At 38.7% G+C, this 25,430-nt stretch overlaps 2 protein-coding genes and 1 long non-coding RNA gene across 3 annotated transcripts; all 3 read right to left on the minus strand.

The window, feature by feature from the left end:
* Nucleotides 1-52: 52 nt before the first annotated feature.
* LOC112572104 lies at nt 53-16,313 on the minus strand. Its single transcript, XM_025251634.1, has 23 exons — nt 16,110-16,313; nt 14,847-15,092; nt 14,200-14,278; nt 13,868-13,977; nt 12,930-13,083; nt 12,359-12,540; nt 11,926-11,993; nt 11,414-11,518; nt 10,847-11,003; nt 10,211-10,382; nt 9,778-9,925; nt 9,408-9,601; nt 7,749-7,871; nt 6,041-6,216; nt 5,153-5,203; nt 4,269-4,422; nt 3,805-3,923; nt 3,179-3,291; nt 2,718-2,819; nt 2,372-2,528; nt 1,827-1,998; nt 1,408-1,555; nt 53-1,261 (listed from the first exon to the last, which is right to left on the minus strand). The coding sequence occupies exons 2-23, from the start codon at nt 15,005-15,007 to the stop codon at nt 1,071-1,073; spliced, it is 3,036 nt and encodes a 1,011-aa protein (XP_025107419.1). The 5' UTR covers nt 15,008-15,092; nt 16,110-16,313; the 3' UTR covers nt 53-1,070.
* Nucleotides 5,525-6,924, minus strand: LOC112572553. Its single transcript, XR_003101027.1, has 3 exons — nt 6,758-6,924; nt 6,041-6,216; nt 5,525-5,550 (listed from the first exon to the last, which is right to left on the minus strand). It is a non-coding gene; the product is annotated as an uncharacterized LOC112572553 (long non-coding RNA).
* Nucleotides 16,314-18,132: 1,819 nt separating the features above from the next.
* LOC112572105 (carbohydrate sulfotransferase 15-like) lies at nt 18,133-19,404 on the minus strand. The gene is made up of 3 exons (XM_025251636.1): nt 19,297-19,404; nt 18,614-18,761; nt 18,133-18,329 (listed from the first exon to the last, which is right to left on the minus strand). Exons 1-3 carry the CDS (start codon nt 19,402-19,404, stop codon nt 18,133-18,135), a joined length of 453 nt encoding a protein of 150 aa, XP_025107421.1.
* Nucleotides 19,405-25,430: the final 6,026 nt, after the last annotated feature.

Here is a 25,430-nt window from a genome sequence, read left to right on the forward strand (position 1 = left end):
CACAGACGCACACACGTACGCACGTACTCATATAGAGAAGAGCATGCTGATATTAATCATGCGCAAAGCTGTGGATTTTTTTTATTACACGATGGAAGCAGTCCTCGGGGACCCCAGCAGTAACAATACAGAATGACATATAGACAAGAACTGTTGACAAATTCTATTACAAAGCCAAGCCTCGTGCGAGCAGTTGAGAGGCAGCTGTGTCACACCCAGCAATCGAACAGTAGATTAAAGAATGCTAACAACATATTTTTAATCGAGCTTTTACATCATAATTAAATAATTTCACCGCTTTGTCGAGTGAACTATGACTGGAAGAACGTGTCTCGCTGTAGGGTAGGAAGGGCGCCACAAAATACATCTATCAATGACAAAATACACTGCAATCACATGATGTTGATAAGTACAATACAGATTAGACTTCACTGTGACGAATCCAGAAAAATTCTGGAGTAAAGAGAATACAAAGGGAGACAATGTCATTGTCAATAAAACGTTGGAATCACTTCCGGTCAGAATCTGGTGCGAGTTTTAGTTCACAAACAACAATGATACTCTTTGCCTCCCACAACCCCATCATCCCCACCAAAAGACTGTCTGTATTATTATAGTATATTATTATTTATTCCTTCAGAGTTTCTTTGTGGATAGATTACATTAAAACATGAAGACATCACCTTTTCACATAAATCACCGGTTAAACTTCTGGGGCCGTATTCACGGAGTGAGGATAAGTCGTTGTCTCGGGGATAGCAAACAGGGAAGTGTCCTGTCTCCAATGTTAACAGTACGAAATCGCTTTTAGGTGGAAGCACGTTTCCCTCCCAAAATCAACAACACCAAACTCTCTGTAGTTATAAAGCGATACCCAGACCTTGCGGAACCATTGTTACAATGTAGTGGAAACGACTTTTCGGGGGAAAAAAAATAACATAAAGCAGTCAGTCGTAACTAAGGAGACGAGAAGTTTTTCCTTGATTTCCCCATTTTGCCAGTCCTCCCCACCCCGGGTAACGGCTTACCTTCACTACGGCCCCTGAAACACAAACCACAGTCTGTACGCATCATGAATGATCAAGCCACAGAAATCGTTTGTCGTTGAGGATTTCAGCAAACTTGTGGATGAATGGTTCATAAAACTGGTTTAGTATGGCGGCTGTTTCAGGGAGCATTGGCCCGATCTTGTCGTACATGTTCCCGACATTGGCTTCTTCATTGTCTGCCACAGCCTGCAGCTGAGTGTCATTCAGTGGAGCTGGGGGACAGAAGATTGAAAGCTTTATTTTACTTTGTGCTCACTAGTCGTAATCGTCAAATATTTTCAATGAAGAAAGTATGAAGACAATATAAAGTTTGGGAAAAAGAACAGTTAAGGTGGTTACAGAAGCTTTAAAGACCTACCTAAGTCTAAAAACTCGAATAATTGCCGCATCTTTCCTTTGACATCAGTGGCGTAGTCTTCGTAGCGCATGATGAACATCTGTTCTCGGGGAAATATGCGGAGCCAGTCAACCATGAAGATAGGGTACATGCCTTCTAATAGACGAGTCTGCGATACAGGAGACAAACATTCTCAAGAATCGTATTCTTCGACTCATATATTAATTATTTATGCCTACAAAGGATAAGTGTTTTCTCACAAAGTAATCGCTTAGAAGTTCTTATGCCACATCCACAAACAATTTACACTCACTCACTCACTCACTCACTCACTCACTCACTCACTCACTCACTCACTCACTCACTCACTCACTCACTCACTCACTCACTCACTCACTCACTCACTCACTCACTCACTCACTCACTCACTCAACGCTTACGGTGACGTCTTGAAAGAGTGACGTGTTGTAAGCACATTGCCGGATGGACCATCGGGCAAAGCAGTCCTTGTACTTCCGCACCCCGTCGACTACAAACTTGTGGAAATCCTGTGCAGTCGCCCTCTTCAAAAAGGGAACACGGGGGATGCGCGAGCAAAACCGGGAATAAAGTCTGAAAAATTGATAAACTTTTATTTCTATACATTCTCGAAACATGCTGAAAATTTGAATCTGAATTAGTGTTCTTTCAACAGATGGAGGAAGTCCACTTTGCGATGATATTACAAACATTTAATTGCTGCTTTCTATGTCTAGCTACTACAATTATCTTTATTGTAAAACTGATTATTATTACCTGGTATCTAAGAAACGGACTTAAGACAAAGATATTATTCTAACTTGCATGATTATGAAACATTTTTGGATTGATGGATGGAGTGAGTTTACTGTAAATACAAGAGAAGGAGATTCGCGGAAATGTGATCACTAACAAAATACACTTTTTTTTTGAGTACAAAATAAGCCAAAAACACTCTGATTGTCACCTTGGTGTGGGATGTCGGAAAGTAAAAATGAGCTTTGCTGGAGGCCAGAAATGACGGATGTGCTGCCCCACAACCACCCGGGGTTCCCTGCACCCTTGGTTTCCTTCCAGAAAATGCCAGTAGTGGACATCCCACAGGTATGAAGGAGATCCATCACCTACAAACACATCCTTTGATGTATAGATGCATCCGTCCTCACATAAATGCTATCTTTTATTACTATAAAATGTATGTTAATGACAGAAAGTCCTCTTGCTTGACGAAGGCTTCTGGTTCTTTCTCAAAGCCGATGTTTGATTGAACATACCAAACAAGTAATGACAGATAAAGAAGGATTGAACCTTACCGAATACTTTATGTGAATATCCTTGCTGCCTGAGGTCATCAGATACTCGATCTATTTCCACTCCAGTCACCTTGTCCAGGTATTCATAAAAGGATTCAGCATCTGTGAATGATGAATGTTAGAGGCGTGAATGAGGGTAGAGGCAGGGTTAGGTATCATGAAGTTCGATACAGCGGATATTGTTACACAAGCTAAGGTAGCACCCTACTCTGTTACAAAATCAGTCAAGAAATTCTGACACGATGGGAGTAGACTTTTAACTTGTCAAAAGCTCGATTTAAGAACATAAATGAACCACAGACTATTGGTGATAAACAAAAGGCATCTTATTTGTGTAGCAGAAGCCATTAACCTGTTTTTCATCCATCTCTCTCTCTTTCACACACACACACACAGATGTGTATCATGCATTCCCATCCCTATTTATGTTTGTCCTGGACCTGGTCAGAGACTGCACCAACCTTTTGCTTTTCTTTCGGCCTCCTCGGGGTCAATGTTCCCGAACCTTCCTCGCTCCCACCAGTGGTACTCCTTGGACGTACCCTGCATGACGTCAGGGTGAAGTCTCAGTCGCCTGTCAATCAGGAACATTAGTCTGGAATTTTCTTTCTTTCTTTCTTTCTTTCTTTCTTTCTTTCTTTCTTTCTTTCTTTCTTTCTTTCTTTCTTTCTTTCTTTCTTTCTTTCTTTCACTTTTGATGTCTGTTCACTTTGGAAACCATTTCGTTCCTTTTTATGTTTTGATTTTTTGTTTGTCTGCTGTACTTTGTCTTTTATTGTGTCAGTCTTTGCTTTTTCCAGTTCCATAGTTCTTGGGATCTTTAATAATAATAATAATAATAATAATAATAATAATAATAATAATAATAATAATAATAATATAAAAAAATAATTTGATGAATACCTACTTCCCTTTCCTTTCTCTAGAAACCCGCCTACAAACATCCTACCCAGAGTAAGGTGTAGCTTGTGAGTCATGTTGATGCATAGATATGATGATGTGATGGTGACGATGACATCTATAATGAAGACCAGCGACGTTAAATAAGAATGAAGAATAAATAGAAGATCAGGAACCGCTGTCTCACCTGAAGATGTCGGTGGTGCCACCTTTCGCCACACCTGGCACGTAGAAGTAAGGTGCGCACTTGAGCGTCTTGTCGTACCAGCAAGGGTTCTTGGTGTTGGGCAGAAACTGTCTGGGTTCCTGTATTGACGACAGACATGTTGTTGATGCGTTCAGACTGCAAGCCATTCTCGTTCACAATAAATAAACTGTTTTCTAGAACAATCAGTCATCGGTCAGCTGCGTTGAGACAACAACAGAATGTGGAAGGCCATAAAAAATGACAGGGGGAAAAAGATAAAAAGAAATAAAACTTAAAAACAAAAGTGATAAAGATTTAAAGTATGAGTTCATTTTTGCGACCGTTTAAAAAACTCAATGTTCTTAAGTCACCGATTTTGCCATAACAGAGACATTAACCAAGGCGAGATCACGTGACCGACTAGACTTGTTAATGGCCGCCAACAGCTTTTCCTCGCTGTTTACCTCGAACTGGAATGGGCGCCAGGGAGTTGAGATGGACTTCTTTGTACAAGACGGGAAGAGAGGCTTGTCGTCCACAAACTGGTCCTGCAGGCCGTACACAGCAGACCGTGACCACGACTTTTCGAAAGATTTGAAATGTTTGACCTCCACAAGGCTGTTCATGGCACAGAAATGACAGATTCGTTTATTAAATGTTATTATTTGTCAAATAAAGACAAAAAAAAAAAAATGACATTGTTTAAAATTAATCGTGCATACCACACATCTGAAAATCAATCAGCGCGGACTGTATTTAGCTAAAGGTGAATAATAAGACTGATAATAGCAAAACAAGTCCAGATTGTTGATTTGTATAAAATTGAATAAAAGGAGTAAAAATCAGAAATGAAAAAAGAAGGAATTATGTTTCCCTAAGTCTTTTAATACATCAAAGGTATCGACCTTGTAAACAATTGAAATAACAGAAGAAACAGAATGTCTGAGATGAGATTCGAACCCAGGAAAGGTACCCTTGTTACTTTAGTTTAGCTGTTGCTCCAATAGACCGCCTCCCAAAAAAGAAGACGAGTAATTAACCGAAGTGTTTTGGTCTAATGATCATTCAGATTTGTTTGGCTAAAAACAAGCTTTTGGAAAAAGACACTCGCCCTCCTGTTCCACCTAACTTTTATTAACGAAAAGAGATGGCGTATAGAGACAATAAACATAGGTACATTATGTGAATTGAGACAGTAAACAAAATTACATCTTATGACATGTGCTGACACAATAATGACACATGTGACTTGTTGACAATGCACTTCACAATGCTTACTATCTACTGTCTGTTGATCAAGGACACACTGAGAAAAGGGAAAATGACAAAAACATTTACATCTGCTTACCTGTTTGAATTTTCTCCTTCCGGCGTTTCCGATGTTTTAAACTCAGCCTCTCTGAAACAGAGATATCCCAGAGAAAATCTGAGATAAGTACAACATTCTTTCTATTTAAACCTGTGTTCGTTGTCTTGCGCGTGTGTTTATGTGTGTGCTCGCTTGCGGCATGGGTGTACTTGTGTGCGCGTGTTTGTGTGAGGACATTTCTATTATCTGTGTGTGTGTGTGACTTTGTTATATATCTAGAGAGGGTCTCAAACTTATTAGTGGGCCGCAGTGGAAAGTAACAGCGTCAGCGGGCCGCACCACGAAAAGAAAATACTACTGTCACTGCAGTTACTAAAATAAAGTTTTTATTTTTCATTACTGTGTTTACACTAAGCACTGCCGTAGTTGCAATGAGTCTGAAAACAACATGGGTAGAATTAAAATTAAAATAAAAGGAGAAACAAATTAATTTATTGATATCTTAATTTAATGTAATTTAATTATATCTTAATATAAAGAAAGCATTGTTTGTAAATAAGAAGACAACAGTGAATAGCAACCGCATTCCTTTGGTCCTTTTCTTCGTCGAACATCTGATGGCCTGACACGTCACATGTAACGTTTCATTACGTAGTTACATTTCTTTGAGCTTACTCATAGTTGTGTTACATGTTAGAAATATAACTCAAGGTGTTACATGTCTAAAGCCAGCTGGACAATAACTTCTTGTCGATGTCACCTCAGTAGCGGAGAAAGTACATTTCTTTTCGCTTTTCAGAGAGTGTAAAGGACGGCGCAGCAAGAAGTCATCAGAGCTGGACGTCAAGAGTAGGTCAGTCTTTGACATCGTCATCATGCAGGTGATTGTGGGTCAAAGGTCAGGTGGCTGCAAGAACACTTACTTACTCGGTAGTTATTCCGACACCGACATGTTCCTTGACGGGTTCCTCGTGCACAGTGTAGTCAGTCTGGTAAGACAGAGCTGAGGAACTGAGGGTGAGGATGAGACAGAGACAGGCCATGGCCACCGCCAGCACCACCACCACTTGGCGTTTGAAGAAACGCATTTTGTGACCAGTCAGCTGGAACGAATTTGACTAGGTTAAGTATTTGTGTGTGTGTGTGTGTGTGAAACAGAGAAAGAGCATAAATGAAGAACAAAACCAGGGTAGGTCGACTATTAAAGAAACCAAAATTTTACCACACGGTGGGTTCCCTTCATCTCCATTAAATTGATTACATTAATTACAATGATAAAGAAATATTATCAAAATTATTTCAGTTACATAGTTTACAGGTGGAAGACACTTGGGTAGTAATATGGCGATACCTAAATATTACTTTTCACGTGCAAAGTAAAAAAGAAAAGCTCCACTTCTCTTGTTGAATGATGTGAACCATCGGATTGTCATAATGTCCAGGGCATGTAACAGTTTCTAAAATTTATTTTTCCTTACATTCAAGTGTATTATACAAAGTTCCATGCAGATAAATTCTGATACGGTTTAAAACCTAAGCCCACCACCAAAAACAGAACAATTACGGATTGCGATTCTAAACTTCCAGAAAAATTATCAGTTCAATAGTATTAGTATAAAGTCACTTCAGACAACTTGTACTTACGAAGTTGCAGGAGCAGGCACCAGACAAACTATTTGGCTACACCCAGTAAAATCGGCTTGCAAATCGTACTGTCTATATTTATATACACTAATTAGTATACAGATAAATTAGATTGGCTAATCATTTCAGAATCTGACCAGCGCTTGAACCGCTTCACAATGCAATCTACGGAATGTTCACAAAAAAATGCTTTGAGGTTGGTTAGATAGTGGACGAATCCATTGCATGACTTGTGTGACACGTGCACAATTAATGAGTACACGAGTTTTTACAACAATGGATGTCGGGCGGTCGATACCTTTGTAGAAAAAGCTTTGGTCGTAATCAGATTGTAATAATGATGGCGCTGAAGCTGATAAAGCTAATATCGATAAGACAGTGACAAGAATGGTCATGGTAAAATCAACGATGATGATGATGATGATGATGATGATGATGATGATGATGATGACGACGACGACGACGACGACGACGCACTTGAAATATGCTTATTTCTCCCAATCAAAGCTGCTGACATAATTCACGGAAAACAGCAAAACTGAATTGAAAAGCGTACGAAGACAGAATGTGCATGACGAAGGAAGCAAGCAAGAGAGAAAAAGAGAGAGAAAAAGATAGAAAGAGAGGGAGAGAAAGAAAGAAAGAGAGAAAGAGAGAGAAAGAGATAGAAAGAGAGAAGATTAGTCATAAACAGAGAAGTATATCTAGATAACATCTATATATATATAACTTTTCTATCATAGCCCACATCTCTCCTTATGTCCTCTTGTCTAGCGAGTTCTTGTTGGTGGTGAGAAAGTGTAAGAAAGTGGTAGCAAGAGCAAAGAACGACTACTACATAGATGATTCGCATATCAAGGGGGACAATGCTTCACGGGTGGCCAAAGTTCCGGGGTAGTGGTGGTGTCAAGTGAAAAGCTCGTTACAGGCGTGACAGCCATCTTGTCTCTGGATACTATATACTGAGTCAGTTGTCCTCCTTTCTAACTACCAAAGCCATTTTGGGGAAACCATCACATCCTAGGAATTTGCACTTTAGCCCCGCAATGATTTGCTCACAACAGGAGTGGTTGACCTCACGACCCTCCTTGCCTCTTCGCATGGCCTGCGATCGCTATAAAAATATAAAAAGGCAAAAATCGACAAATCGAATTGGCTAGTTAAATATGAGACACGGGTCGCTGGTACTTGTGTGTATTGAATTCTGGATTTAAAAAAAGCTCAGTGTGCGATGAGGTGGGTGGACAAGTGTGGTTGTCTTTAAGCCGGCGGCACAAGGGTTGTAAACCCACAGATGAATATCTCTTGACTGCTTGTAAACGAAATTTCCTCGTGTAATTAATAAAAGGCCTAATTTGCTTCCTCATTAAGTATAACATTAAGAAAAAGAGCAGGTGATAGTAACTGTGAAGGAGGTACAAAGGCGAAAGCTTTATGGTATGTTGTGTTCCTTATTTTATTGGCTCTAAGTCGTGGGAAGTGGAGGTTGAAGATTTCAATCAAACAAGAAATAAATGACAATTAACTGAGGTTTTTTTTAGATCAACGTTCATTATTAATATCTGTGTGCTTTTCTTTATTTATCTTATTTATTATTATTTTTAAAGCTCTTTGAGCTTGTCTTTGATGGTTGGTGTAAAGTGCTAAATAAATTGACTACTACTACTAACTACTACTATCGCACGTCTATTGTTGACTTAAGGAATTTCATTGTGGTTGGATATTAGTTAAATTTTAAGTGGTTAGTCGACACCTGGCAGTCTTCAACCTCGCGAACTGGTATAGGCAGACTGTCGGCAGGTCCTAGCAAAGATAGATGAGTCAGATGATGATGATGGTGCACCCTGATGATGATGATGATGGTTACACTTTGCTTAGTTTTTCATTTAAAATAATTGCCATGGATGATGACAAGTGCTATTCCAACATTTAGAAGTACCTTTAACACAAGAGTAAACTCGACTGAACGAAGCGATTGCCATCAAATATACCACCACCACCACCACCACCACTACTACTACTAGCTGATGACACTACTTCACTCTGACTCCTCCAACACGACAATGACAACACACCTCAACAACACAACATTCTGTCCTGTTTCAACGACTTTATTATGTGTTGGCATTGATAGAAGTATTGCCAAATCCGTTTGAAATTCTGTCCAAACACCAAGACACTACTTGGCTGTAAGTAATAGAAATGAGTAGCCCGGATGACATCTCTGAGGTCATTTGACCTACGGGCTGTGTAGACACGTGCCATAGGTCACGTGATCATTTCAGCAGGACATGACGTCACACGCAGTGTATCTTAAAAGTTGACAAAAGCCCTTTATGAGTATTGTGTTTGTGAGTTCTTGTCAGTGGTTGTTGAATTAAGTAAATAACAGCCTTCATGCTGGGGAACTCATGCGTGTTGATACCAGACATCCATGTTGCGTATTTAGTTTTTGAACTCATACTTTGTTTCTTTGAGGATGTTTTGCTGCAATAATATATTTTCAAAAACTAAGGATGTCCATTTAATTCATTTAGTTCAGTACCTTGCTGTGGTTAATTTTGTTAATGTTTGGTCGTCCTTTATTTATTTAAATAAAGACGTCCTGAGATCTTTTATTTATCTAGTTATTTGGAATCTGTTACTCTCATGTCACAACTATATCCTTCCACAAAAATCTATCATCTTGCACCAGTTCCGCAAATCTGTGGATGAAGGGGTCGTAAAACTCGTTGAGAACAGCGATGGTCTCTGGCAGCATCAGACCCACCTCCTGGTACATCTTGCCGATGTTGACCGACGCTCGACTTGCCATTCGCTCCATCACTGCCGAGTCCAAGGGGGCTGTCAAGAGAGGTAACTCTAAGGCTTTAGGTCGTGAAGAATGTTTTCAGAGCACACAAACAGAGAATAAAGGCAAAATTACTCATTTAATTGAGTCTAGCATGTAGTCTTATGAGCAGCGACATTTTTTTTGGCAGTTTTAAAATTGTCCTGAAGCTTTTTGTCCTCAAACTTACCGACGCCGAGAAAAGCAAATATTCTGCGCATGTGCGACTCCACATCTTCGGAAAAATCTTCACTTCGGATGAACATAATTTGGTCTCGACGGAAGATGCGGAGCCAGTCCTCTATAAACACGGAGTACATGCCTTCGACAATTCGTACCTGCGCAGACAAGGGAACATAAATATTAGAGTTATTGTCAGAAGCTGCACCGACTTTAAATATGTATACATGCATACGTGTAGCTGGCAAAGGAGTGGCCAACCCTACTCTGTCAGTCTCTGCTACTGTGATGTCATCTCACCTGAGAGCTAGTATAGGTTGCACAGCACAAAAAATCTTAGGAATGATTCTAAATTTTTATATTAATATGCGATGATACCGTTCGTTGCCATTGGTTGTCATTGTAATTATTTATTGAATTCTAGCATGACAGTGAGGCCATACCACTGCTTCATCGTAGACCGTTAAGTTGTAGGCGCAACTGCGTACAGACGACTTCCTGAAGCAGTCTTTGTACACCTTAACAGCGTTGACTACAAAGTTGTGGAACATCTTCGGTGTAGCACCCTGGAAATCCGGAACACGCTTAATCCTCGATAAAAAACGTGAATACAACCTGGAAAACCAGGATGTACTGGTCAGTTAAAGCTGTTACAGTGACAGTGTTACAGTCCTGCTTACATTACCTGAATTTAATTTTGTCTAAAAACATTACTGGACTGAAGATTCGAGAAGACATGTAGAGTCTATACATGAAAATTTTTCATAATACCATTATAATTTTTTTTATTCCAGCACAAAAGTAACACCTAACTCTTCTGAGATTTTGGCCGAGTTCTGCTTTTGTGCAACGATAATGTCCAGGATGGATTTATATCACAGAAAAAGTGTCTGGCTGCGATGAAATATGAGAATGAATTCCTCAGTGTGATATCTCCTGTGTGTCCTCAGATGCAAAGTTTCGGACTAGGAGGACTCGTCAGGGTCCTGAGAGCAGGTTCTGTTCTTTTGAGTGAATTGTCAGAATGGAGAAATTAGGGTCTAGAAAAAGAAATTGCCGTCATGAAGCAGGTTCTATACCTTTCAGTGGGGTGTCGGAATATTAGGAATATTTTGGCCTCAGGGTAGGCGTGTGCAATGAAAGACCCTGTCACGATGCGCGGTTCACTACATCCCTCGTTGCCCTGGAACATTTGCCACTTGGAGTTTTCCCAGACATACGCCGGAGACCCATCACCTTGAATACAACAGGAAATGAAAAGGTAAAACAATATCAAATTTAACAAAAATAAATGAAAGAAAAAGAAAAATTTCTTAAAATAAGAAAGAAATAGGGAAAGAAACATTTAAAAAAGAACAAAAAATTAAGAATGATGGATAAAGTAACACTCAAAGAAAGGTTTGAAAATTGTCAAAAAATAAGAAGACACCCACTGGGATAGATGTTAAGTGTGGGTCAGTGAGTCAGGGAGTGGATGAGGGGTAGTGAGCGAGTCAGGGAGAGAAGGTATGAGGGAGGGAAGCAGTCACTTAACGAATGAAAACGAGAAAGAGAAAAAAAAAAATACAACAAAGAGAAAGTTTCAGATGAACTGAAAAGAGAAACAGGCACCAACACTAGAAGACTTCGTGACTAGACTTGGTTACCAATAATAAAGTCCGATTTTCCTGTTTTTCGGAGTTCGCTTTCCAGTCTGGCTCTTTCTTCATCCAGCATCAGCAAGTTGCTGTACACTTCAAACTCTACTGGCTCTGTAACAACAACAGGTACCACGCAGGAAAAAATGAAGAAAGTAAACTAAAAATCATGGCACCTTCTCACTTTGTTCCTTTCTAGAACCCATGCGCTCTCTCACCCCCATTTTTATGAATGAACATTTCTAGAATTTGTCTGGAATTTATTAAAATCTTCAACGTGATCGGAAATAGCAAATAATAATATCTTTTCATAAACGATCACTGCAGTGAGCATTTAAATTGCTTTTGGTAAGGTAAAGGCTCTTCACACCAGAAGTCAGAAAATTATGAGAAAAAGATTTGGGAAGTTATTCTGACTAGCAACTGCTTTAACAAAGTGCACGAGTGTGTGTTGAGTGTGAGTGAGTGTGAGTATGAGTGTGTGGGTGCGTGCATGGTCACATGACTTTTCTCGCGCTCACCTCCGTTACGAATGTCCTCCTCATTGAATCGTAGTTCCATGGAGGCGCCGTACCTGAGTCTGTCCCACCTGAATCAGAGAATTAGTCACCGGGCTTATTAACTGTCATCTCTTCCACCCTGTATCACAGAAAATGAAAGTCAACATGCATAATTATTCTCATTATTTCCGCCCTGCATCACACCAATGAAAGTCAACAATCTTAAATCACCCTCCTCTATCACATCTTGTGTCACAGAAAATATCAAGTTTTAATTTCGCTTACCTGTATCACAGAGCCTAACAGTCATCGATCTGAATAACATTCAGAATACAAACATCAGAAAATCAAAGAAAGAATAAACAGAAAGAAATTAAATAGAGTAAGGAAATAAAGACATAATGAAGCATGGAAGTATATATATATTTTCCACTCTCTCTTTATATATATATACCAGTGGTATTCCTTGAGCTGACCCCTAGCAATGTCCGGGTGTTCACGAATGCGGTGATAGAGGTCGGTAGTTCCACACTTCGGTATACCCGCCACATAAAAGTAAGGCAAACACCTCAACTTGTTCTTTGCGTCCTTCCAGCAAGGATTCTTAAGACCAGGAATAAATTCCCCTACTTCTTCCTTTAGAAAATAAAAATAAATAAAAATATGTACAACAAGAATTCTAAAATTAACTAAATTTCATCATAAAAACTTATTTAAAAAAATAGAAAATTATAAACACATTTACTCTAACGTTAATATTATGGGAAATTAGTGACAAGTAAACCTGATATACACACAGATACATTAAGACCACAACAAACTGTCAAACATCTCATGTCTCACAGATGGTACAGCAAATGTCCCTGAATTTCTGAGAGGACTGACATCCACTTATCAAAAAATGGATTGTTTACACGCATTTTGATAATGAGTACTAGCAAAAAAAGAGATAACTGTAAATTCAAACTGTTAAACGTTAAACGACGATCCGTTACAAAGATGTTAAAAAACTGAAGCAGACGCACTAAGTATCCGAATGTTTTTTCTTGAAATTCTTTCTTGGCTTTCTCTGCATTCGGGCAAACAGGAAACAGAGGACCTGAACCAACAAAGTCCTCCTCGTGTCCATACGTCGGTGACATGACCACAGAGTCCGAATACCACTGGGGGTACACATAGCTGTTGAACAACAAATTGTCAACAATCAACTTTTTTAAAGAATTCATCAGAATTGGGATATCACTCGTACAATTTATACCTACTTTTAAATACAAAACTGACTGCCACAAAGCATGTGCCAGAATGAGCTCATCTGAAATATTCGGTGAAAACTTTGCGTTTTGTAAACATCTAACATAATTTATGTCATTATAGAAGAACCCAAACGTGCATAAGATTACATGAAATAGGGGAAAAAAATTGTGTAGGTTAGAATGATATTGAAAACGTGGATAATACAGGTATTGAGACTGATTACAATATATTATGCAGCAGAGATGCTTTAGCAAATAAGTTCGGTTTGTTTTGCTCACGATATTTAAGTGTTCCTACTAGCTGTGCTAAAAGGCTGTGAGATATATTCACTAATTAATTTCGTCGTTTAGTGGTGGTGTTGACAAACAAATGTGACTTGATCGATACGCAACCCTTTAGCACGAAAACTGCTTAACAGTTTACAGAAAGGCTTTGTTAGAGCATGTGATGTGGGTTAGCACTGAGTGCATACAGACATTCTGTACCTACCTCCTCCTACATGACACAAACACAAACCTGATGGCGACGAATTGCAAAAGGTATACACTGATAGAAACTTTATCAAAAAACTTTCAGTATTCGATGACACTATATTTTCGGAGTTAATGGTGGATATTTTCCTTCCAAAGTAATCTCAAGTTAATAACTCCAGTCTAATGTTTCATAGTTTCTCCAAAAGGAATGTCAAAGCTCCGGATCAGGTTCTTACCTGTTGTCGGAACCACTCCTCGCCCCATTGAACTTAATTTTGACTGGAACTTTCTGGAAAGACTTGACTTTTGTCTGGGTTTTCTGTACATCATTTTTTTCGCCTGTAACCTTTTAAAGATAGTTCATGAGAATTGTGGGTACCTGATAAAAGAAATAACTATGGTATCTCATAGTAACTAATCCGTGTGTTCCTCTCTTTGTCTGTATCTGTCTGTGAAGTTATTTGTCAAAGGTGCTCATAATCTCATTTCATATTTTATTAACTATGAGAGTTGGCTCTATAAAGCAAACAACACAGTAAGTAGCCAATCGATGAGCAGTTCATCTTACGTCAGCTGTGTACTTCATGTCGGCGCCATCCGCTGCTCTTCTGCCAGTCATGGACGAGGTCTCGCTCCGACCGGAAGTTCTATTTTGGAGGGACAAAAATGAATGATGTCGCTACCGTGCGTCATGACAAGCCCCTAGACTGTGACTGCTAGAAATACAACACATACCTTACTTATGTACATCGATTTTAATAGTACCCAAGATGGGCAGCGATGAACTATATGACATCACATGTGAACAGAAGAACGTTGGATATTCATTTTCACAATAACCTCAAAGTAGGTTAAGTGACTTGGGATTAGTGTGCTCGACTGCAAAACAGATGGTTGTGTTTCGAGGCTTCGATAAAAAAAAACAAAACTCACCCAGACCACCCAGCAGGAAGGGGTACCCGAGTCAACCCCACTAAAGGGAAAATAAAGTCGGCGAAACAAAGAGGGTAGGCGGTCCTTCCACATGCTGGTCCTAGACACAGTGAACCACTTTATTTTGCTACCTTTACAGCCTGTAATCCACTTTTCTCAAAGATAAAAGTTACTGAAAACGTCTATCGCACACTATTGTTATCTATCGTCGCCTCATGTGCTACCTGCTTTTTTTTTATCCTCAACCGACTCCCATTCACCTCCATTCTCCACGCCGCTTACCTGGCGTTGGTGGCGCCACCTGTCCTTGGGGCGCGTGCCTGACGTCGCCTAGAACCAGGTACATCATCTTCATCTCGCCGTGACCGGAAGTGTGCGATGAGAAGGATGAACACAAAGAAAATTCCGACACCGAGACCAAATTCCTTCAAGTACAACCGCATCACCGTTCTTCTTCTTTGTTAAGTCGGCTTCGTGAAGTTTTATTTGTTGCGAAATGTTCTGCGGTTCCGATGGCAACAAGGAATTCTGCAAAGATTGAAAACAAGAAAATAAAGCAGTCTCATAGATCGTAAATATTTAATTACCTAGTCCTGTGTATTTCCAGAAACGACTAATCCGTTCTACACTTATGTCAGTAATTATGTCTGATATTGTTTTATATTCACCAATATCGAGGACTGACAGGATGGGTTCGTATACCAAAAAAAAAAAAAAAAAAAAAAACCAAGCTCATAAGGGTTTCAAATTAATCATGCATGAGGACAGACTGACATGTGTTCCTTGTCATTGACACGTATGTGAGGATGTTTAGTGTACAGCTTAGTATTTATCGACGAGTCCTCATCTGACAGACTGTTACCTGGCGAGGACTTTGTAACTTCCTGAGGTCAATTTTTTGTGTCACAGATTTCGGATTAAAAAAACTAGGTAATGATTACACTGATTTTCTCACTTCCACATACACACAAAAATAATATATATTCATTTCATAGAAATTTAAGATAAACATTTTGAGTTAAATGTTATTTGATGGTGTGTCGATTTTGTTATCAAACAATTCAGTTCTATACAGGTTTATTTAATATATTAACTTTTTGACATTTAATGTCTAACTTTATCTTTCGGCAACTGTGTAGATTTTAACATGTGCCAGTGGTTAACTGTGTTTGGTATTTTGCTATTGTTTTCTAAGTGTTTTAATGTCATTTCTTTATTATCGTCGGTGAGCGAAGAGAATGTGACCTGCTTGTGCTTGGGATGCTGCGCAATATAAGCGCTTCATAATAATAGTATTAATAATGATATCAAGAGAAACCCAATAATATTAACATATCACACCCACACATCCCCCCCACATATATATATATAGAGAAAGAGAGCCGTAAAGGATGAAGTAAAAAGAGAGAATTGATTGAAAGATGAAGAGAGGAAAAAAAGAAAAATTCGTTCCATTGTGACTTGCACACTAATTTCACGGCATGATAAGCATTGAAACACGAATAAAGACGAAAATGAAACATTATAATGAATTAATCATCTTACCTCACAGCTCAGCTTCCCTGGCTATATTTTGGGGGATGGCGATGAGGCCGCCTGCTATTGGTCTTGGCTCAGTGGTCCTGCGCTTCACACGTGACTTGGCGTTTGGGTCATGAATATTTATGAGCTTGCTGGCTTACCTGCTGGCAGTGTGCGACTGACCAATGCAGCAGGATGCAAGGCATGTCTGATGCAACTCAATGCAGCAGGTGTGCGAGTCTGAGTACACGCACCTTACACACACACATTACACACACACACATATCACACACACAGTCTTGCTCTCTCTCTCTCTGTAACATACACATGCACACAGAGGTGCGCGCACACACACACACGCACGCAGAGAGATAATCTCGGCTTCATAAAATTGCTATATAAATTATTAAAATCTCTAGAAATACCTATTTATCGATGTAAGAAAGGTAAAAGAACCTACCCCTCCACCATTCCATCTCCAAATCTCACTCAAAACCCTCTTACACCTTCACTTAATATTTTTTCAGTTTCATATAGTTTTAATTCACCCCTTGTCCTCCCCTAGCTTCTCTCTTCCTTCGTTCCGCTGGCGCTTTTCAGTCAGAGAACGAGTGTTAACTGGACTTTTTAATGAATTCATTTGAATACGACTTATATAAAGAGAATGAACAGCATTGCATGTCCAAACTTCTTGCTAACCGACTTCAATTTTTTGTCCATTTCAAGCTAAATTTCGCGATATTGTAGGTCTCCGGACACAGCTTCAATCCCCGGGTACATCCACATCATATGCAATCTAGGGCATCAGTCGTCATCCTCAATCGAAAAATCGACAAGCACATCAGACTAATTAACAAACCTTCCCAAGTGATCGATAATGAGCATGGCAATGGGTCCTACTCTTCAGCCAAACTTCGTGTAGTCTTCCAACTAATAAATAAAAGCTCTCCGTTGAAGTTCAGCCCACGCACGAACGCCCACAAAATAGTGTGGATGGAGACAGACAGACATAAACGGACAGACTAAATGACGCACAGACAATTTTTGAATGAGTAGACAGACATGACACGCAGCAGATATAACAATGACAATCATTTATTAACGAGGGCAATATCATAACGGACAGACAGACATAAATACAGATACCTGAAGAGAACATTTCCTTTCTCTCGGTCCTGTTTGCTGTTTATGTCTGTACATATTTATGGATGTTTAACAGTTTGTATGCATGCATCTATGTTGATGTGAGAACCTCTCCATTGCCAGTGGACATCAAAACCTTTCCTTATTTGAAAAGCTTGTGTTTGTGAATGTGCATGTTTAAATCGGTGTTTGTTGGTGTATGTGGTTGTGCATGTGTATGTTCATATTTGTGTTTGTTGGTTTATGTGTTTGTGCTAAATGCACATATAGCCTTTTAGTTTTGCGTGGTGTCATGTGTGTAAACCTTTTCAAACAATCAGCTAAACAAAAGCACATTGAGAAGTACTGACAGCATTAACAATCGGAGTTTACTTAATTTTTGTCATATTTTACAGAGGTAGTGGTTACAATCTTGCATGAACATCAGATTTGAGACCTTTTTCACTAACAAGATAAACATGCAAAGTACAATTTTCTGCTCCATTTAAGGTATTTAAGAAACTTCGCAGACCTTTATTAACCTTATTTTCATACGATTATAGAATAATAAGTTAATAATCACACTTTTATTGAAAAATCTTTTTTTTATTTATATGAAAAGTAAAACCTAACAGAACTTTCCTGAGTGTTAAATTGTGGTGAATACAGTAAACAAGGGAAGTTTCCTGATTCAACGGGTCAACATCTTTTTTTTTTTTTTTTTTTTTTTGATGACTGCTCAACCCATTTCTCAGAATACTTTCTTGGTTACCAATCAAATCGTTGAACCAAACTTCCTATTCCCTCAATGCTGTACCTGAATTCCACGTCCCTCCCAGACTTCAATAAGCAAACGTAGGAAACTTTGGTTTTGCTCAAAGGGATGCAACCCCCTAATACATACATGAAGTAAAAAGACATTAGGTCACGTGACAACAATGTCTTTCCATAAAAACTTGTTATCTTGTAGAAGCTCGGCTAGTCTGTGGATAAACGGCTCGTAGAATTCGTTGAGAACAGCAATGGTCTCCGGCAGCATGGGTCCCACTACCCCGTAGTTGACTCCGACGTTGGATGAGTCGTGTTCAGCGATGGCCGCCATTAGAGTGTCGTTGAGAGGAGCTGTGGGGAAGACACACAGTAAAGCTTTGAGCCCATGTGGGCAAAATATAAATAGAATAATATATCTTGGTAGTACTTTATTAGAGGTTAGAAAGAAGTTGTCATAGAAACGAACGAACAAAGGAAAGAATAAAAAGGAATGACAGGCAAAAAGTGAGTGGCTTGCTGACTCAACTATTATTTATTACGTCCACACAACAACTTTGGATATAGATATTTCTCTGTCTGACAGTTACAGGTGTGTTCGGACTGCACGTGTTAAAAAATTGTCCTAGAAACCGTACCGAGGTCTAAAAAGTTGAAGGCCGCTTCAATGTGGCCTTTGATGTCCTCGGCGTAGTCCTCGTTGCGAAACACCATGATCTGGTCGCGCCTAAAAATGCGGAGCCAGTCCTCCAAATACACTGGATACAATCCTTCCAAGAGTCGTACCTGTCGTTTGACATAAACAAAGAAAACAATGCACAGAAATCCATGGCAATATCCTGGAGACTCGATCTCTTGTTTTAATATCAGTGTCATTAGAAATAGCGTGACTGAAAATATTCGGTTATTGTATTTAAATAGGAAGGACACAGACATGGACAACAAATTAAATAAACTTAAATAGGTAGCGAAAAAATTACTACTTTCGATTACTTTACTCGATCAATTAGGAATGTAAGAAAAGAGTTCCGAAAATCGCTTTTTTCTGTTTTGTCAGTTTGCACAAAGTACCTTTTAGACTGAACACAAATTTTTCGAATATATACTCAGGTCTGGGTAAAATAACATCATATATATACACACTGTCACCTATGGGAAAATATATGTCATGATAAAAAAATATTCCTGTGGGTATGTCTCAGTCGGCTCAGCGATTATCTCCCCTCCAGGGATTCAAGGACTGCAAGAGAAGAACGTTTTGATGGCTGCTTCTGACAGACGAAGGTAAGAGGTAGAGGAGGACATTAGTGTCTGCACCCACCACAGCGTCGTCGTGCAGGGTGACGTTGAAGGCGCAGGCTCTCACAGACCAGCGCTTGAAGCACTCCTTGTACAGGTGCACGGCGTTGACAGCGTAGTCGTGGAACATCTTGGGGCTGGCGTTCTTAAAGGCGGGCACCCGGGGTATCCGAGAAGGAAACGGGAATACAGCCTGGACATAATTACCCTAGAATATTAGTCTCAGACCTAAATACTTAGTCAACTGTAACCTGTAATGTTGGAGTCCGTGACTTAACAATAAAGTACACCCTACAACTTTATTGTTTTCTTTATTGTCAACCATAACCTGAAACTCTGTAGTACGCTGCTTAACAATAAAGCACACCCGGCAACTTTATTGTGGTCTGAGATACTTGACAGTAAGCCCCAATCGATAAGTTAACCATGGACTAAGATACTTGACGATGAGCCCCAAACTTCACAACTGAGATACTTGACATTAATAAAAACTTAACGATGGAAAAAGACATTATCAACAATTAATTAAAATTGAATTTAAATAAACTATAGTAAAACATAACCAGCAACCTATTCTCAAACGTAAATAATTGACAGTAACCCATAGACTACAAGCTAAAGTGGCGCAAAGATAATTCATGTGAAGCGACTAATGGTCTCATAGGTTCCCTCCCTTTGTTTTTGACTTCACACCCTGCCACGTAGTGAATAATCAGAAACATAACAAGGGTGTCTTCATGTAGTATATCATAGTCACACCACTTCTAGAAAGTGACTACTGGGACATGCGCCCCGACAAAGCTAACTTCGAGATGATGGGACGAGTTGCGCACGGCACCTTGATGTTGGATGCCGGAAGATGAGGAATATCCGGGCATCGTCATAAGCTCGTTTGATGAAGGAGCCTGGGATTATCCGCGGTTCATTGCAGCCTTCGTTACCTTCGAAAGTTTGCCACTTGGAAATGTCCCACAGGTAGGAAGGTGAGCCGTCTCCTGCAATAAATAAATAAATAATAAATAAATAAATAAATAAATAAATAAATAAATAAATAAATAGGCGACGTGTAATTTCTTGTCTGTCTCGTCTTTCTTAGTCGTCTGAGTGTAAAAGAACTGACTCAGTAAAACTTTCCTTCTTTTCTAAAGGTTTTGTTTTCTTTGTTCCTTGTCTGTCTGCAAATGTTACATTAATTGACTAAAGATAAACACTATCCAATACCGCATATCAGCTCGGAATGTCCTGTTGATGTCAGCTCTCTCTGCAGGCGGTTGATGTCCTTGCCAAGAATAATGCGGCTGTACTGCTCCAGCTCCATTGGACCTATGAGTAATAGGATTAGTTATACACTAAGCCTCCGAAAAACTTATATCAAAATAATTTTTGAAGAAATTTTAGAAATAGATATGGTTCCAATAACACTTTTATGCAATGTTTTTTAATGAATGTTTTTTCATTAATATTAAAGACCTCTGGTACAGTGAGCGATATTTGCCAACTTGTATCACAACAAGCTCAACCCAGTCATCTAGAAGGGTGTGGGTCAAAGAAAACAGTTATGTTTGTATACTTAACAGCTTTTATGGCTTTTCATAGTAACTACTTTACAAGTACCAAAGGATTTCTTACTCGTATTTTTCTTTGAATCCTTGGTAAATTTAAGTTCCATGGCGGCGCCGTACCTGAGTCTGTCCCACCTGTAACCACGTCATAGCCAGACCTTTTTTTCATTATCTTCAAGATGTGGCTAAGTATGATATTTACAATTAAGAAACAACGAAAAATATTCTTTGAACATTCTTTAAGTGAAGCAGCTGGAACAGAAAAAACAAGAAAAGTTAAAAGTTGTCTCCCTTCACTGTAATTCAATGACATTCTCTGAATTAAATGAAAGATAGACAAGAACTTAGTTCAGCAGACTTAGTCGAACAGTGGTTTGTAAAAACCTTTTTGACATTAGGACCCTGCATGGGATGAATTGCCTACTTGGCACACAGTGAGTTTATGATGAGGACACTAAGAAGAGACTTCAGCTCATGCAGGACCCACAATGTTTGGCCAATCAAAGTAATTAATCCCTAATTTAGACCCTTCGCATCACCAAGAAAAAGCATACATACATGATGTAGAGACTTAGAAAGTCTTTATAAAGAAATGTAACTTTATTTTATATTCAAAATTTATGTTATGCATTTTTTTACATTTTTTTTGCTTTGATTGTTTTTTTGACTCTGGAGCCATGTATGTGGTACACTTCCCTCCCCATATACCATTGATTACCAGTGATATTCTTTCAGTGTGCCCCACGCCACATCTGGATGTCCACGAATCCTACGATACAGGTCAGTTGTTCCGCATTTGGCAACACCTGCCACGTAGAAGTAAGGGATACACAAAAGTTTAACCTTTTCCCTCCAACAGGGGTTTTTAGACTCAGGAATAAAGGGCTTTGGTATCTGAAAAATTAAAAAAAAACTCCGGTAAAGGTCACATCTATTCTTTTCTTAACATTCATCACCAGAAATCAAAATTTGCTTTTAAAATATTTGAAAGATCAGTTTGCATGGTAAGATAAAGTTTAAGTTTAAGCCCATTCAAACTTTGTAAGAATTGTGTTTTTAATACTACATTTAGGTATCACATTTCTTGACACTTGCTTGTCAGTTAAAATTCCAGTCTTTCTAAGACATCTGTAATAGACTAGCATCAATTTTATTCATTAATAGGAACTCACTACATAACCGAAGGTTTCTCCTCTTCTTGGCTTCTGATTCTTGCTGCATCCGGGCACTCGGGGAACAAGGGCTCGCTCCCCACAAAGTTTTTCTCCAGACCGTAGGTAGGTGATCTGGCTACTGAGCTTGAGTACCACTCAGGGTATTGGTACCTGTTAGAAAAAAATATGCCATCAAGAAAGTTTTTGTTAATGTCTGCAGCATATTTCAAGGGGGAAGTGAGAAAGTAAAATGATCCGGGTGGAGTCCTTATGTTTACTCTTAAGAGGTAGTTTAAAGCAGCACAAAACCCTTTGGTAAATGGAGAGACAGAAGAGAGATGTCTTTCCTTTAAAATAAGAAAACAAACTAGAAATTCCGCTTTAATCCCCAAGGATGAGAGATAATGTTTCATATAAATGTAATTTCCTTCATTTTACTCCCTCCTAGTGTCTTACCCGTCGTCGTTGAAGTTACTGGCATCTACTTTCATAGCTGCCCTTGGTCTCTTGGGCTGTTTCGCCAAGTCTTCCAGCTGAATAATAATCATCATCATCATCTCACATTAATCTTTCTTTTCTTGTTATTCTTCCAAATTATCGGAAACTTACTGTGTTAGCATTAATTCTTACAAAAGCTATTTTACTTGAAGAACAGCAGATAACACCAAGACCTATATTTTCTGGAAAATCCATTCTTCTTTGTCAAAGGTGTTCATTTTTTCGACTAGTCTTTTCTTTGTCTCTGACCTGTCAAATTGAGGAGCAGGTATACTGAGTTGTATTGAGCATATTAACAGCAGAAATAAAGAATTTATGGAGTATAAAATAAGTTATCAAAGTTCACAGATGAAAACAATCAAACTATTTGATTACTGGCGTTAATGTGAAGGAAGTCAGCATCATCTAGACTTACCTTCCCTTGTCTCCTGTCGTCAGAAGCAGACATGGCGACCACAGATTTTCTGTCGCTGTCTGGCTGCTGAGTGTTTCTCGCTGGACTGTTGCCCTTAGAGATGATGCCCTGTTCTTCCTTCAGTCTTGGACTTTCGTCTTCTTCATCAGTGCTTATTCCTGACATCCTTGAGAATCAGACAAATTTGAACAACAAATAAATGTCTTGCAACGGGTCATCAACTTTTTTAGACATGAGATCATTTCTCTCTCTCTCTCTCATTTGTGCTGCGTACCTTTCCAATGACTCTTTCCTGGAGCCACCCCGACCTTTCCTATCTTGACCTCGTTTGATGTTTGACTGGCCACCCGTTGTTGTGGGACCGGAAATGAACATGTATCAGGAGAATAATGGAGAGAAGACCCACTATTAGTAGTACTCCCTTCACGTAAATTCTCATCCTTCAGCCCTGAAGCATGGAAAGAGAAAATTTTCAGAGGAGTGTCCAGGTCACAGTCCTTGCGTACACGTTTACAGATGGTATAACTGCTGTCAAACAAATGTATTGAATATATTTTAACTTTGTTTCTAAAAGAGACCTTATCCCAGCTCTCGGTATACTGTGTACTGCTGTCAGATCATGACTGCTTCAATCAAAATTATACTTTGACAGAAATAGCCAGAACTTGCATTTAAAATATACACAAAGGTTCCATAAGATGCTTAATTCAATGAAACCGTTGCAGCCATTTTAATTCAAATGTTTAAGTGTCTATATATGTAATACCATGCACTCACATATAACAAACATATCTATATATATAAATAAATGGATTTATCAATACAAATGTTACGTACGTTGAAATAATGATAGTGAGAGAAATAAGAAATAATTTAAATATTCAGTGCAATGATCTTAGCTTTTTAAATGAACATGCTGTACTGAAATATATAAGGATATAATATTATCGATATAAAGTAATATGTAAGCGAATATTAATGAACGTGTTCATATGCTCGGATGAATGTTAAATATTCAGTGTAATTAGCATTTTAAATGAACATTCTCTACAGAAATATATATATATAAAACATTATCAATATAAAGTATTATGTACGTGAATATTAAGTGAACATGTTCATATGCTTGGATGAATATTAAAAGTGTGACAATTTTAGTCTACTCAGGCACTTCACTGGTCGTGTTATCGCGATTTTCCATCGACACTAATTAAACTAATTGTTGTAGCCCGAAAAGAGCCGTTTTAAAGTTCACATGGCATATCAGAATGTACTTACCTTGGTAAAAGTATTTGATGCCAGTCCTATCTCAGTCAAGGCTTCACCTCTTGAAAAGACAATCTTTTTGTTTGCCGTGTACCTACCGTTGGCTTAACAAGAGGAAGTCAATTAGAGTCGGCGTTGGTCTGTCAAGCGACTGTCGAGGGTCAATAGACGCACGTGTTGCCATCGACTCCTCAAGTCTGCCCTCGATTGCTTGTCCTCATCTCTACTATTAGCACGAACACTGAAATTTGCACCCACAACCTTCTTTCAGGATGTACTTTTTGGAGGAGTTCATACTTTTCTGATTTTACCAGAAAAAAGAAAACGCAAGGCGTCAGAAATCTTAGATGTTCTTGTTACTAAAATTAGAATATTTATATGGTTTAAGTTGTTAATCTTTGTAGGGAAAATGTGCAAGAGTAGAAGTTTGTATTTTGGGCATTGTTCTGAAACCCTAAGAAACATCTCAAATTACTTATGTTGGTTGTGAAATGACAATAAGACTATATCTGGATGTGATTTTAAAATAAAAAAATTTTAATAAAAAACAACCATGTTGTAATTAGCACAAACAGTTTATTTTTATATGCAATTTGTGGACGAAGAATATGAGCTACAGAAAAGAAGATGAAGACTTAGAAAAACCTGAACAAGAATATGAATAAGACAGCATGAGCATGGATATGAACAAAAACATAAATAGCACAATGAAGGGTATTTTCAAGAACAAGACAAAGAAGAACAATTAGAGCATGGACGATACGGACACAAACAAAAATAATTTGGAAGGAAAGGGAAAATAATACAAAGAAGAATAAGGGCATACAAAAGTTTGGGAGACAAAGAAAAGCATGAAAAAAACAGGAACATAAAAACACGAAGATGATCATGGCATGAATAAAAACACGAAGAAAACAATAAAGAAGAGTAAGAATACGAACAAGGGAAAGAATTGCATAAACAGAAACATGAACACGAAAAAGAATTGAAAAAAAAGAAAGAAAAATCCGAGATAAATAGAACAGAATATCTCCGACAAATGAGAACTTGCTTCAGTCAACTCATAATTCATGATATTGATGCAACGTATTCACACACTGGTGTGTATTCAATGTGACAGCTTTACCATGTTCAATCTTGAGAACAAGTGAAACAAGATTATTTGAGCTGAGTGGAATACAAGTAAACAAACGAATCAGCGCCCGTAGGGAAGACAGAAAAATCTTCTACCAGCGTCTTTAGTTCAGTCCACATTTTTTTA

Source organism: Pomacea canaliculata, linkage group LG9, assembly GCF_003073045.1.
Source record: "Pomacea canaliculata isolate SZHN2017 linkage group LG9, ASM307304v1, whole genome shotgun sequence".
Taxonomy (NCBI): Eukaryota; Metazoa; Mollusca; class Gastropoda; order Architaenioglossa; family Ampullariidae; genus Pomacea; species Pomacea canaliculata.